Consider the following 14,376-nt stretch of genomic DNA (forward strand, 5'->3'; position numbering starts at 1 on the left):
CTTTGTAGAATAGTCATATCAAAGGGAACAACAATTGTTTTATGTCTTGCACTGCACACTTTGCTCCCGCCACCTCCCTGGCGGTGCTAATTGCTCATTGCTCGTGCAGTGACTTGGCAGATGGGGGCAGCGTTCTGCCAACTCATGGCAGAAGAAAGGAAAACAGAAATCAATCTGGATTTACTTATGAAACAATTAAAAGACTTGTGTTCTCTGACATGAAAGTCTAACTTTTATGGGTAACAGTATCTGTATCGGTATCGGTATCAAAAATACTCACCCTGCAATTGCTTGATAGTCGATCAATAAAAACATTTTTTCAGTATTGCACACCCCTAGTATATGTCACTAAATATTGCACACTGGGCTTTTGCACACTTTCTTCACAATCAAATGGTGCCTGCCTGTATAAGTCACCTCCTCGTGTACAATTGGGTCGCTAAGAAATATTGAAAAAATAGTTGCATAAAGCATAAAAGTTTCAAAAATAAGCGTCTCACTATTGAATTTATTTCTTTAGACTTCACATCAGGTTGAACAGCATGATGCTAAAATTACATAAACTCACATGAAAAATAAGCATAGCTGTGTAACAGCCAATAAATTGAGGGCATTTCAGTGAAGGCCGGTAAGAAACTCCTTTGGACTTGTGGGGCATGGAGTGGAAACAGAGCAGCCGTTACAAGCAGCGCAGACCCCCAAGGCCCACACTCAACCCCCCTTTTTTTCAAACAGCACTGAGGTCCCCTCTCCCCTGTGTGTAAGACCGCTTGCTAACTCACGTGTGGCCTCCCCACTGACTGGAGGAACAGGGGGGAAAAAAGCTCTCCTCTATGGAAATGTCACGATGTTTTTAATTTTCAGATTTTTCAGATTTTCGCTTGTGATGAATGATGAGGTAGAGTTTTGCTGGTACATTGTTGAATCATCTTTTATTTATTATTATTAATCTTCATTATTATTATTAGTATTTAAAAAAAAAAACATATTTAAGTGCGGACAGTAAGGATTACAACAATACTGTGAGTAAAGTAGTAGAATTCCTGGCCTGCTAGACCACCCAACAGAAGACCATCTGTGTACAGATTTTAGAACACACAGTGGACGAGGACACAATGGACGAGGACACAATGGACGAGGACACAGTAAAATGTACTTGAAACTGTTTTTATTGGTACAAAAAAACCAAGCAGAAACTCAGTTATGACCTTGTGTTTCCTATGCGATTATGAACAGACTGAGGTTAGAACAAAATCACTGCTTGTGGCATGAGTCCATAAATTGCAGAATTGCAACAATAGATTAATGTTGCATACATATATTTATTATTATTATTATTTAAGTAGTGAGCAAAACAATCATTTAAAGACCCTGAAATGCTCCAAGTTACAAACACAGAATTAAAGGCCAGAAAATTACTAAATCAGTTCATACATAATGTTAATTCCACAGATTTTTTTTCCCTCTGAAGTATCAGACTGTTGTAGTTGTGTTGTAGTACAGGACTCTGTAACTTGCAGAAATGGAATAAAATCTGTACGAGGGAGCGGAGACAGACGGCTAAGGGGTGGCCTTGTTTGTTTTCCCTTTGACTGAGCAGCAGTGGAGGAATCTTTTTCTGGCTCCGGCACACATGGCTGGAGGCTGAAGAGAGGAGGAAGAGTCTGCGGCGTTTTAGCACACAATTTCATGATGGTTTCAGAGAAGAGGCCAGCCAAGCATTTCAAGTGGCGGTGCGGCGAGAGGGCAGCATTGTGGAGGAGAGCAGGTAGTGTAATGATCAGGTAGACGAGATGACATCAAGCGTCCTCGGGGACGGCCTCGTGCGGAGAGCTGACATCCTCCCAGAGAGACGGAGGCTGAAACAGGTTGAGACAAGACGGAAAAACAAACAGGAGGTCCGTTAGTACCGGAAAGACTTGGTTTCGCGGTGTGCAGACACAGGACAAAGAGTCCTTCCTCAAGTATATTCATGCACATTTCTCACAAGTCTCTTGTGATATAAACATATAAGATGATGCTAATCATTAACAGTGTTGCAGATCCTTGTGCGGGTGCATAAAAACAAAGAGCACAACACTGAGCTGTGGCAAACAATCTAGACAATCTCAACACAACAGTGCTGTTTTCCCTCTAAATGCTCATTGGTTGAACTGCAGAAGTCACACTATTAACTAAACGTTGACAGCTCACAAATGAATGCAGGATTCAATCTGTTTGAAAAATAACTTTACTTCAAAATAGAATGTTGTGTTAAAGGAAAGCAGTGACATTTATTCCCCTACCTCACATGTACAGACTTGATACCATTGTATTCTTATCATGTGTGATTTTAGACAATTCATTACAACAAAAACTCTGTTATATGTATCTTTCTAAATATGTATCATAACCGTTTAAGCATGTTGCTTTTACTTTGATCACATCTAATCTGCGCATTAGCAAGTCCCCTCTGGATTAAAATATCCATGTATCTATTTAGTAAATGTCAAGCCTCAATAGCCTCATGTACATCTTGAGGTCTGTATCTCCCAGAGAAGCAGTGGGCTACCAGAAAATATCATTGACTGCACTAATAAAAAAAAAAGAAAAAAAGAGTACAACGATGCCACTGACTATTTCCGAAACAACAACCACAAAAATGCTGTGAATGATCCAGGCAGCAATCATGGATTTCAGACTGGCTTTTATCAAGTTACAGATGCTGCCACTGAAAAACATCTGCAGTTACACTGATGCAGTGTGTGGCCTAAAAACAAACCAAAAAAATAAAAATCCTACAAAGAGATACATCCTGCTGCAACATGCAAACCAGATCCCAGCAGCAAAAGTCAAAGGATTAAACATTAAAATGAATCTTCTGTCATGGTGAAAGCACAAAGGCTGCATTATTATTGAAAAAACAATATGTCACCATGACTGTCAAACACAAACCCTCAGAATATTAACTGCTGGCAAGTGTTGGCAGTGCTCACAATATTGTCAAGACAAAAAAACTATTAATAAAAAAAAAAAACCTTCTTGAAAAATAAAATCATTTAAATACTGTATTTTTTTTAAAATCTAGTTTTGAAATATTTAATCTGACTCAATGTATTTTTTTTTTTTTAGATACAAGAGAGTTAAATAAAACTAAAAATAAACTAAAAAGGAGATAAAATCCTGAATTAAAGTGGTAGCATGAGCAAACCTTTAATAGCTATTTTCTTGTTTCTCGCCTATATACAAGTACACGTTAAAATGAATAGCTGCACTCACTTATGTGTTAATCAATTTACGTTAATCCAAGTCAGAATAAACCTGAAAGTCTTTTCAAACACCAGACCAAATATTAGTGTCTGGCTGATGTGGTTTTATTCCATCCTTAGGGAATTGAATTTCATGCTTCCCTGTGTTAGCATGAAACGGTGCTTTAATACGGACAGAAAACGAGCAGTAATGACCGTTTTAATCTTCTTTTTTTTTTCTGAAGGAAGAAAAATTGCGTTCCTCCACTTTTTACCCTAAATTGCGTGGCAAATTGTGGAATGGGGCCTGCATCTGTCAGGACCAATCCAATACATTCAAAATCTGAAGTAGTTTTGCGGTGTGTTTATGTGAATTCATCTAAATAATGGTGAGGCTGCCGGCCGGCCTACGGGATAAAAGCATGCCAAAGTGGGGATAAACAGACAGGTAAAAATGCCACATTGACACGCGGCGACGGCTCACATTGCCATCGTTGAGCTGCGAGGCCATTTAAAAAGTTTCCGTCTCGGCACACGGAGCACTCGAAGCGCTTTGGAACTTTTGATTAGAAGACGCATCTCTTCACGGTTCTCGTGAAAACAAGCTGAATAAATGACTTGCTGGTGTAAATGGGCATCAAGACACACTCGACGTAGATTGCAGGTATCTGGATCGGCAGGGATTTCAGGTGTAAAAAAAGCACATTTGATTTTTATTACCATCATCATGTCTTTCATCAGAGCTGTGCACTATTTTTCCTGACAGCCTGGCAAAATACTGAGCGTCAAACTCAAACAGACGGGCATGAAAACTAAATTAAAGGGAAGGTGCAGAATGACTGAATCTAAGTTTGCACATATTTCAGACACGGTTGATTTAAAACACAACTATCTCCAACACAATTACAGCGAGACAATGGCCGTAATTCAATGCAAAAACACGGGAGGCCAACGTATTTGTGAGTTAAAGCATCATGTGACCCCTACAGGTTATGACCTATATTTTACACCATAGACTACAACTACAGTGTCCACTGAGATCTACACGTTCAGAGGAAGCTGCCATGCACGACGTGAAGAAAAGTGAATCTTTTCATCAGTCAGATGAACAAAACGTGACTCCCCCACCCGGGTCACCGTGGCATGCGTCAACAAACTCATTCCATTTCATCACAGCAGCCGGCTGCCAAGGGCCTCTGGACTCGGGCTAAGACTGGCAGAGGCGCTCTGTCATATGAGCAGCATCGTGACAAAGCTGTGGACGAGCTCTAACAGCTTTGTTTACGTGCCCTCGCCGCCGCCACAATTAGAAAGGGACGCGGCGAGCAGCCTTGATAATCCCGGCCAGTCCACACGCTGCAGTGTTAATTATTTTTGCTGGATTGTTGTTCAGAGAACAGCGGCTCTAAAGTTTGGCCTCTTTGACCCGTTACTGAGGGAGGCGCGGAGGGGGTGGGGAAGACACTGGCAGAATTCACTGGAAAAATAATAACTTTTTCAAGCATCCGGCAGTGCGCTGGGGATTTTCACAAATCACTTTGCATCAAGTTTGCCCGAAAAACAGAGGATTTGATTTACAAATTCATGTGCCACAAGCTGACAATGAAAAAAAAAAAAAAAAAAAAAAAACAGTTTTAAAGGAAAGCTCTCCCTTTGCTGTGACTGCTGTTATTTGTTCTTGTTTTTACTTTTTTGTTGTTGTTGCATAAATCATGTTTTATGATTGAATTTGAAGCTGAGGTGGATGAAGAATTATTGATCTCAGGGGATTTTTTTTTTTTAAGCGCTCAACTTGCCTTGTTGATGTTCATGGACACCTGTTCCAGAGAATCACAATGTAATGTGTGCCATTGAAAAGGAAGGACAACCCTCAAGGAGAACTTTGAGTTAGTTACCTTACACAGGTGTTACTGGTCATCATCACCAGGACATTTCTTCTTTATTGTTTTCATGTTTTAACAATATTAATTACTGTAAGTGTTTATCATAGCATTTATTAAATTATTATAAGTATTTGCTATTTCAAAAACTATTGTACTATTCACTATATTTTCAAAAACTGGCCTGATTATGTGTCAGTACTGTACTTAAATAAACAGTTTCAGATCAGTCAGTTCTGTCCAGAGCAACTAAATGTTTTTTTTTTTTGTCTGAAGTCATAAAAAAAATTAAACAAAACAAACAAAAAAAAAACCTCCAATCAGTTACTGGCTGCTTTTGTCTTTACAGTAGGACCAGTTGTGATTAACCTGCATTTTACAACAAAAAAAATGGTTTCCCTTTTCAACACGTTCTCACTTAAAATGGACTTGTAGTTTAATCCTTGGTGAACGCCACAGTCGTCGTCACGTCCAGAAAAATGCCCTTATACTGTTTTTTGGTGCCCTATTAGCATCATTTCGTCCATCAAGCGACATTAATTGTGAGTGAATGCAAACTCCTGCCGAAGAATATGGTCTTCAAGAGGCCTGTCACAAACTTTCTCCACTTGGGAGGACCTTTAACCTACTTAGCCGAGGGACCGCACCGTTTCAAGTAGCGCAGCTGAAAGATATGCACCTGCCCGCTTTTTACTCTCACACTGCTCGGCGATTTAAGGGGAGAGGCAGTATTTGATCTAAACGGCACTACACTGACGGCAGGTGTGGATTGTTTTTTAGCCAAAACACGTGCACTGGAACTCGGCCTCGATAAAAACAAAATGCAATTAAAGTTTGCAGAGGAGGAGAAAATAAAGGACCCAGTTTTGCTTAAATTCCGTGCGTAATACCGCCCTAAAAATGATCATCGCGGAAGGAAACGTCCAGTATAACTACCGAAGTAATTCATTGTTTGATGCAGAATAGACATGAAAATAATCCGAAGACCTTTTGCGTTTGCGGACAATAAACAATACAACTGCGGGTCTATTTATGTGCTGTACATTTGGGCGCAATGACCAAAAAAATAATCGGTGTCTAATTTTTACTATTATACTATACGACAATTATAAGTGCTTATTTCCATTAAATATATATTCGAACTCACGTAATGCTGTGACTTCGACAGAATAAAGGCGGTTTCAGGTTTGTGCGTAAATTACGCACAAAAAAATGTTGAAAGCTCGATTTCCTGTTTTATGAAAATAAAAACTTCGCCTGTTATTTATTGTTATTTAAGAGCGAGGTGATGTATATGCCCATTTATCTTGATTATTTGTAGTTTATTTATTCATTAATATATTTTCTTCAAAATTTCGGTCAGAGGATGGTGAGGATCCAGCAGGACTTCTTTTTGGGCATTTTTGGCGCAAAATATCCAAGCCCCCCCCCCCCCCATTTTAGATGAAATAAGCTCCAAGACCAAAATGAACAGGATCTTTTTTTTCCCCCTTGTATGTTGGGTTGCAGGTTACAGGTCAGGACCCCGACACTCCAGACATCTCTTCACATCTATAGCGTGGACAAGATGGGGGGAAAAAAGTAATTCCCCATCTCGGCGCTCTGGTCCATCTGTTGTAGTGCTGGTGAAGGGGTGATGCAGGGGTGATATAGGGGGTTAGGCTTCTATACATACTCCAAACTTCATAAACTGGTTACGAGGTATTTTTCTGTTTCCGGTTTAAACGACGTATAGTCGCTGCGATGAACGCTTCACATGACGCATGGCGAGTAAAAAAATAGCTCATTTATGTTCCCCTGGATCAGCCATTCTGTTTTCAGAAGGTTTTTGCAGTTTTCAGTCTCGTCAGTAGCTGCAGACAATAGCGGCTGGTTGTGTTAAAGATGACAAACAGTAGCCGACTCGGTTTTACAAAACGTTTTATAAAATTTAAATCAAGGAGGAATGTCCGGCGTTACTAATAGTTGGGATTATATTTTACATATAACACGAGCCGAGTGTCATAATAATAAATAAAGAATATGAACACGCCTACAGTCACTCCTAACCCACAATGGAAAACCTGTTCACGTACGTGACCCGTTAAAATGAATAAACGGACAATGTGCGGCGGTCCCGTTGCATTCACGAAATGGTCAATTCTTGAAAAAAAAAATATTTATAATAACAATAACAAAATGCTATTTCCTGCGCCCTGCAGTCTACATATTACAGTTGGAAATAAATGCCACGGCCGCAAGCTGGACATTTTAAAGCACAAGGGCAGAGCTAATTTGCACAGACACCTGCAAAAAAAAAATATAGACATATATTGGAACGTTATATTCTCCTCTGTAAATGCATCAACTCTGTAAAACAGACCTTTGCTTTGCTTCGCCGGGCCTTCCTGGCGACTCCTGGCTGCGTCCCACCGCCCACTTCCCGAGGCTACCACCACCGGCCTCGGCGCGTCCGCAAAACACAACTAAACTACACAAAACAAAAAGAAAGTTATTGCTTATTTGCCATATTGCATGGACGGTGCGCCGTAGTGGGCGCTGCGTGGCGGCTAAGCAGCTCCAGATTTTTATGGGGATCCTAATGTGGAGGGTCTGTGGACCAGGGTCTTGCTCTCTGACTCAGTAATCCACAAGGTTGAGAGGTTTGTCTCATTTACATAATGTTAGCGGTCTGTCTGGGCCGAGGCCTACCTTTCTGCTCGCCCTCAATGCGACCGAGAGTGGAAAAGGCGCACAGGCGTCTGGACACGCAGAAGGGGGGGTGGGGTGGGGGAATAGTTCCTAGTTTGAAATCGCTTAAAGGAGACATGGTGTTTTCTTTTTTTATATATATTTATATACACTTTGATGGCTTCTTCACTGAGACAAGTTGGCCGCGCTCTTTTTTGCAACTGATGAAAACTCTCCCCCCACCTCCTCCCCACTCGGTGTCTTTCTGACATCTCCAGCTGCGGCCACCAAACACCGAGGAGCGTTTGTTCCGTTTTGTTTTTCCACCCCATGTGCAACAATAAAGTCAGTCCGGCCACTTCACGTTAAATCCGCAGTGTGTGTGTGTGTGTGTGTGTGTGTGTGTGTGTGTGTGTGTGTGTGTGTGTGTGTGTGTGTGTGTTTCAAAATAAATCTGCATGCAATGGGAACAATGCGTTTCAGCCAATCAAGCGAGACGCAGATCGTCGTTCTCGACGCGTCTCCGTAATTGATGGCTGACCATGTCACGTCTTCAGTCGCTCAATTACGGCTCGGCGGATATACTTGCCGCCTCCAACCGACGCCACGCTAAATCACATTAGCGGCTTCATCATGCGGACGAGTGTTTTCCGCATGAAGAAGAAGAAGAAGAAGAAGAAGAAGAAGAAAATCTCAACACATCGCACCTGTTAGTGCTCTTCCAGTGGCCTAAAGAAAAAACAAACAAACAAACAAACAATGTAATAATGGCAACAGGAGCAGCGCCCACTCATTAGCGAGAACGGGTCTATAGGTGTGAACGGGGCATCATCAACCCTCCGTGAGGAATACGCGTTCTGCTTATCGCGTCATCTACATTAAGGCTTGACTCATTATAACAATTTGGAACGAGCTCGTTTTTCTCCTGACCCCCCAACCCCTCCCCCAACTCCTTAACCCCCCCCCCCCCCCCACACACACACACACACACACACACACACACACACACACCTTCCCTCTCCTTGTGATTCCTCCCCTGGCGCCAGGCAGTTTGCTCAGAGATTACAATGTCAGGTCAACACCGCAAAAGTGTCTTTAAATCCGGGCGACCAGACTTGGTGGTGGGGGGGTGAGGGGGTTGTGGGGGTCGAGGCTTAGAATATTGTCTCCAAATTGCATTAGGTGAATATTAAGGGAGCGCCACATAAGGCAAAGCGCACATGTACGTAGGCTATAGTCTGCTACAGGTCAGGTGCATATTTAGCCAGTCTCTGTTTTTATTCTTGATCCCAGTGTTGTGTCCATGTTCGTGACTCTTGCAGTGACACTAGACTCGGGTTGGGTCTCTGCTCCCAACTCCCTTCTTTCTTTCTTTTTTTCTTTTTTCTTTTTTTTTTGCTGTCATTCGAGCTTATTTGGACGTTGGCCCCCTCTCTGCAGTGCTGGGGCAAAATGACGCTCAAGAAGCATAAATGAAGCGGCCGTGCAACTTCATTGTGTCTCTTTGATGATACTCGGTGGCCCTTGTGTCTGCACAAAGTGCTCTCAAAGTTTCCAGAAAGAGCGGAATTCCCCGCTGACGACGACGACGGGAGAAAAAAAAAACGAAAGAAAAAAAAAAATCCTTCAGTCTGTTACGCCGTCAGATCAGCTGACGTGCACGACACCGACGGCTTGTGCACACCTGCGGCGCGACTGTCAACAAAAGGACACAATCGTAAATAATGCGACGCGCATCTATTCGTGCGCTGCGAGTTAATATAAAGCAAAGTGTATTTTCATAAGTTATTACTCCGAAAATGTCAATGACCATTATTTGCTGGGGTAGTTTTTTTTCTTTCTTTCTTTCTTTTCTTTTTTTCTTTTTTTTTTTTTTTTGCTCGCTCCGCCCCCTGTGTTTGTCGTAAACCTGGCTCCTGGCTCCAATAAACCCGGGCTAAGAGCGCCCTGGGCTCGCCTCCTTCTCCAAGGCGATCAATAGGATCTCAGGCGCACTACAAGCACTCTCTTACGTAGACATCCAGCAAGGAGAGAGCCGATACAACAACACGGCTGATCTGCTCACAACACACACACACACACAAAATCTCTACCTGCTTTCTGAATCATGTCGTTGAGCCCAAAGCACACAACGCCTTTTTCAGTGACAGACATTCTGAGTCCAATCGAGGAGACCTACAAGAAGTTCAGTGGCATGGACGGCGCAGGGAACCTATCCTCTTCACTGGGAGCCTACCGACAGCCGCAGGTGTCTCAGACCGGCATGCAACAGCACTCCATGGGACACAACGCGACCGTGGCCACCACTTACCACATGCCGCACGGCGTCTCGCAGTTTTCCCACAGCGCAATGGGGGGATACTGCAACGGGAGCATTGGCAACATGGGAGACCTCCCGTCGTACCAGGAAAGCATGCGGAATAGTGCAGCAACAGGGTGGTACAGTACCAACCCCGATCCCAGATACTCCACAAGTAAGATTTCTGCATTTTTTTTAAATGACATTTTTGCAATTTAAAAAGAAAAAAAAATGTTTGTGCCATTTATGTTGTTGTTATTATTTTTTTTTAAATAAAGAAAATGTTTGCTAGTGAGGTGGAAACGCTCAAGACTCCTCATGTAAAGCTTTGGAAAATGTATTTAACGTGTGTGGCTTGCTGTGAAAATAATATTTATCATTTATTTGTTATTATTTTACCCACAATTTTAGTTCCTATTTGTGACGGTTAAACTGAAAAGGAGACCATTCTTTCAAGTCTGCCCATTTATTTACACTAATTAAATTATTATTATTACTAATATTATTATTATCAATATTATTATTATTGTTATTATTATTATTTATATGTTTGAAATGCTTGTAACTTAGCTAAATGAGGCATTTTGAAGCCAGCAATTCATCAAGACAGGCGAAACAGTGTTCTCCTCTTCTGTTTATTGAACGCATGTATATGTATGTATATTTTTGAAGTTTCTAGATACATGGGACCTTCCACAGGTATGAACATGACCGGCATGGGGGGTCTCTCCGGGATGGCGGACCCCACCAAATCCATGCCAGTCCTCCACGCTGCGCCCAGGAGGAAACGGCGCGTCCTGTTCTCGCAGGCGCAGGTCTACGAGCTGGAGAGGAGGTTCAAGCAGCAGAAGTACCTGTCGGCGCCCGAGAGGGAGCACCTGGCCAGCATGATCCACCTGACGCCGACCCAGGTCAAGATCTGGTTTCAGAATCACCGGTACAAGATGAAGCGCCAGGCCAAGGACAAGGCGGCGCAGCAGATGCAGCAGCAGCAACAGCAGCAGCAGCAGCAACAACAGGACGGTAACCTGTGCCAGCAGCAGGCGCAGTCGCCGAGGCGTGTGGCCGTGCCAGTGCTGGTGAAGGACGGTAAACCGTGCCAGAACGGCTCCAACACGCCGACGCCGAACCAGCAACAGGTGCAGCAGCAGCAGCAGCAGCAGCAGCAGCAGCAGCAGCAGCAGAGCCAAGCGCAGAGCCAGCAGCAACAGAACGGCACCGGGGTGGTGCTCGGCCAGCACCAGAGCGCGCAGCAGGTGAACGCTTTGGACCTGGAGGAGATGTCGCCCAGTCCGCCGTCACTGCACAGCCAGCTCAACATGGCCCAGATAGACACGTCAGTCGTCGATTACACCAGTAACATGGTCACCTCGAACCTCCTCTACGGCAGGACGTGGTAGGACTTCACACAGTACTGGTACTGTCACTTTCTACGGCTTTTTTTTTGGGTTTTTTTTTTTTGGTTTTTTTACTATGTGAACCTGCGGATGAGCCCCAGTGCGTAATACAAAGACACGCGTTAAAAAAAAAAAAAAAAAAAAAAGGAAGAAAAAAAAAAAAAGGCTGGAGGCTTCAGACCCGCGGGCCTTTCGGGGTGCTGGAGGACAGGGCGCACAGAGGGCGCGCACCAGCTGATCAGGGCACATTTTCTTGACATCTCTGAGAGGAGGGAGTCTATTTTTGAACATTGCAGAAATGTCCAGGGCTGCCCTCGAGGGTGGCCGCGTCTTTCCTGGGCTTCTTTTCTTTTCTTTTGTTTTTGCTATTCATGTTTTTTGGACCTTCCTCATGATGTTTTAAACTTAGTCTATATGTTGTTGAAACAAAAAGGAATGCTGCTTGAATTGAGTGCGGACTTGGGTTGGGGGGTTGGGTGAGGGTGGGGGTGGGGGGGTTAAAAGGAGGAGAATCAGGTCTGAAGTACACTAAAGGCACCACTCCTTATTTGCGGTGATAACGTGGTATTTTATCCTATTAATATTGTAAACTAATGTATTCATTTAGACTTAATAAATAAAGTAGGGGACTTGTACATTTGGCTAACACACAAGAATGCGTTCAACTGTAATCGTTATTGCGTCCACTTTTACGTTTTCCTTTATTCTTTTGTAAGTTAAGAGAGAAAAAAAGAGGTACAAATGATGCGTGATGGCTGCTGTATATGTTTCAAAAACCAAGTGAAAGTTAACAATAAATAACTTGAAGTGTGAGAGCCTTTCCTGAAGAAGTAATTTTTTTAGAGTGCATTTTCATTATGTTGTGATTGAGACCAAATTGAGCTGGAAAGCAAGGTCGATGAGGGAGACAGCATTGTGCAGGTGACATTTTGGAGGGCTGCCTTTCATGGAGGATGTCAGCAAGATACAAGAGTGTGAAATCACCGTCTGGGACCCGAAATAATAGAACACTTCTTGCTTGAGTCATAAAATAAAAATAGAACCACTGAAATTATCGTTATGTCGTTTTTAATTTAAAGCTTAATAAATCTTATTATGTTCAGCCGCTGCTTCGGGTCAATTTTACTGCAAATGGGGGCGCGAAAAAATAGGAGGGAAATATGTTAGAGCAAGTCCGTGATATTATTATTATTATTATTATTATTATTATTATTATTATTATTATTATTATTATTGCGTGGTCACTTGGAAAAGTGTATCTTATTAAAACAATTACATATTTTTTTGTATTAAAATAAAGTAATCGATTAAACATAAAAACAAAAACAAAATATTACATCATAAATCAATAATTGGAATTTGACATAAATGAAGTTGTAAATTAAGGTGCGTTTTTTCGGATTTACGATCAGAACAGAAATGAAACTCGAAGCATGTCACACATACTGCTAAACTTAAGTAAAATAATAAAAGAAAAAAAAAATTAAACAACTACTTTTACCATAAAATGTGTCAAAGTTTTAAATGCATCATTCTTATTAAGGGATGTCAGAAGGTCTTGTTTTTTGTTTTGCTTTGTAATTTTTAAAATAAATTTCTTCAGAGTGTTTCTGTTGGGGTCAAAATAAACAAAAAAAAAAACATATCAAAAAATGCTACAAACCCAATGAGGCCTTATAGAGCTATAAGACCATTTATTTGATTTGATTGAAAAATAATTACCAGCAGTTTTGAGCCTTTTCACTGCATTTAATGTTTAATGTTTCTAATAACCTGCTGCACTCACACGCAGACCTTTTTTTTTTTTTTTTTTTACTTGCACACACTCAAACGCTGAATGTACACACCGAGCCAGGCAATCTCTTTTGCAGATAGATGTTTTGTGCAAAACAAACTCCATAGTGTTTAAGGTCATCTAATAGCATCAGTGTCGTTTCCCCTTTGCTGATGTCCTCCAAACCATTTTTCTTCCCCTCCTCCTTTTTTTTCCTTCCCTTTTTATGATGCCATCGAACCATTTCACATCCTGCGGTCATTTAAAGGCGTTTGGAAATTACTTCTCAATCCCCTTTGGCTGATGACACCCTGCGATGATGATGATGATGATGACAATGATGATGGCTATCAGTGTGTCTCAATGGACACCTTGGAGAGCCCCCATTTCCAGCCCCCTTCACATATACCTGGCAGCTGTATGTATATGTGCCATCATCGCGGCACACTTGAAGGAAGCCTCGGAGCCAATATGCACCTGACATTTTGAAATTGAGGACGGCGCCGCCATCAGAAGGGGGGGAGTTGCACGGGAGCGTTGAAAAACACAAATGCATTCCACAATGCGCACTCGGACGCTGCCGGCTGTTCCTTATATTATGCTCCGTCCCCACCAAATTGTGCGCCGTGAATGAATGAGCTGTCAACAAAGATTTTGATGGAAGTGGAGGTGAAGCCATTCTTTTCTCCTTTCAATGGCCCATGGTTATGGCGCACTAATAGGCTATGCTTGGTAATCACTAGCTATTGTGCCTGTTGCTTCTCCTGGTTTATTGGCAGTGCATGGAACCTCTCTTTTGTAAAGCCCTATACGTGAGGCAGGCCGGCCCACTGTAATTGCTGCTGCAGCAGCAGCATCAGCATCATCATCATCATCATCATCATCGTCTCTGATCTGCAAAAGTTCTGCCTCGGCTTCGGCCTCAGTCGGCATCATTGTTTCTGCGCGCGCAAGGTCACTGGGACGAGAGCGGGGTCCGCGTGCGTGCACACGCGCACGCACATCTGCACCGCAGGCCAGATCTGCACCGCGCGTCTCACGCTCCCGACCAACAACAAACAAGCTATTCAAATAGCAAACACACAGAGCCGGGGCCGCATTAGAGCGGAGCAGCAAACCTTTGCATGAG

General features: G+C 42.5%; 1 protein-coding gene and 1 long non-coding RNA gene across 4 annotated transcripts; one reads left to right on the top strand and one right to left on the bottom strand.

The window, feature by feature from the left end:
• Positions 1-1,162: 1,162 nt before the first annotated feature.
• On the bottom strand, positions 1,163-7,976 carry LOC142888946 (uncharacterized). The gene is made up of 3 exons (XR_012926755.1): positions 7,799-7,976; positions 7,470-7,577; positions 1,163-1,859 (listed from the first exon to the last, which is right to left on the bottom strand). It is a non-coding gene; the product is annotated as an uncharacterized LOC142888946 (long non-coding RNA).
• Positions 7,977-9,311: 1,335 nt separating this feature from the next.
• On the top strand, positions 9,312-11,593 carry nkx2.4a (NK2 homeobox 4a). 3 transcript variants are annotated; one of them, XM_076027455.1, is made up of 3 exons: positions 9,312-10,025; positions 10,113-10,251; positions 10,749-11,593. In XM_076027455.1, the coding sequence occupies exons 1-3, from the start codon at positions 9,885-9,887 to the stop codon at positions 11,474-11,476; spliced, it is 1,008 nt and encodes a 335-aa protein (XP_075883570.1). In that variant the 5' UTR covers positions 9,312-9,884; the 3' UTR covers positions 11,477-11,593. The 3 variants fall into 3 exon arrangements, with proteins under 3 accessions (XP_075883570.1, XP_075883569.1, XP_075883568.1); XM_076027454.1 differs by having other exon boundaries at positions 9,322-10,251; positions 10,776-11,593; XM_076027453.1 differs by having other exon boundaries at positions 9,323-10,251.
• The last annotated feature ends 2,783 nt before the right edge of the window (positions 11,594-14,376 follow it).

This window comes from Nelusetta ayraudi, unplaced genomic scaffold (genome assembly GCF_046127955.1).
Source record: "Nelusetta ayraudi isolate G7.1 ecotype Tasmania unplaced genomic scaffold, CSIRO-AGI_Nayr_v1 ptg000021l, whole genome shotgun sequence".
Lineage (NCBI taxonomy): Eukaryota > Metazoa > Chordata > Actinopteri > Tetraodontiformes > Monacanthidae > Nelusetta > Nelusetta ayraudi.

Bases quoted from the DNA above. Each gene is read 5' to 3' on its own strand.
- nkx2.4a (XM_076027453.1), top strand. From the start codon at position 9,885: ATGTCGTTGAGCCCAAAGCACACAACGCCTTTTTCAGTGACAGACATT. The intron at 10,252-10,748 runs GTAAGATTTCTG...ATATTTTTGAAG, and splicing joins CGATCCCAGATACTCCACAA to TTTCTAGATACATGGGACCT.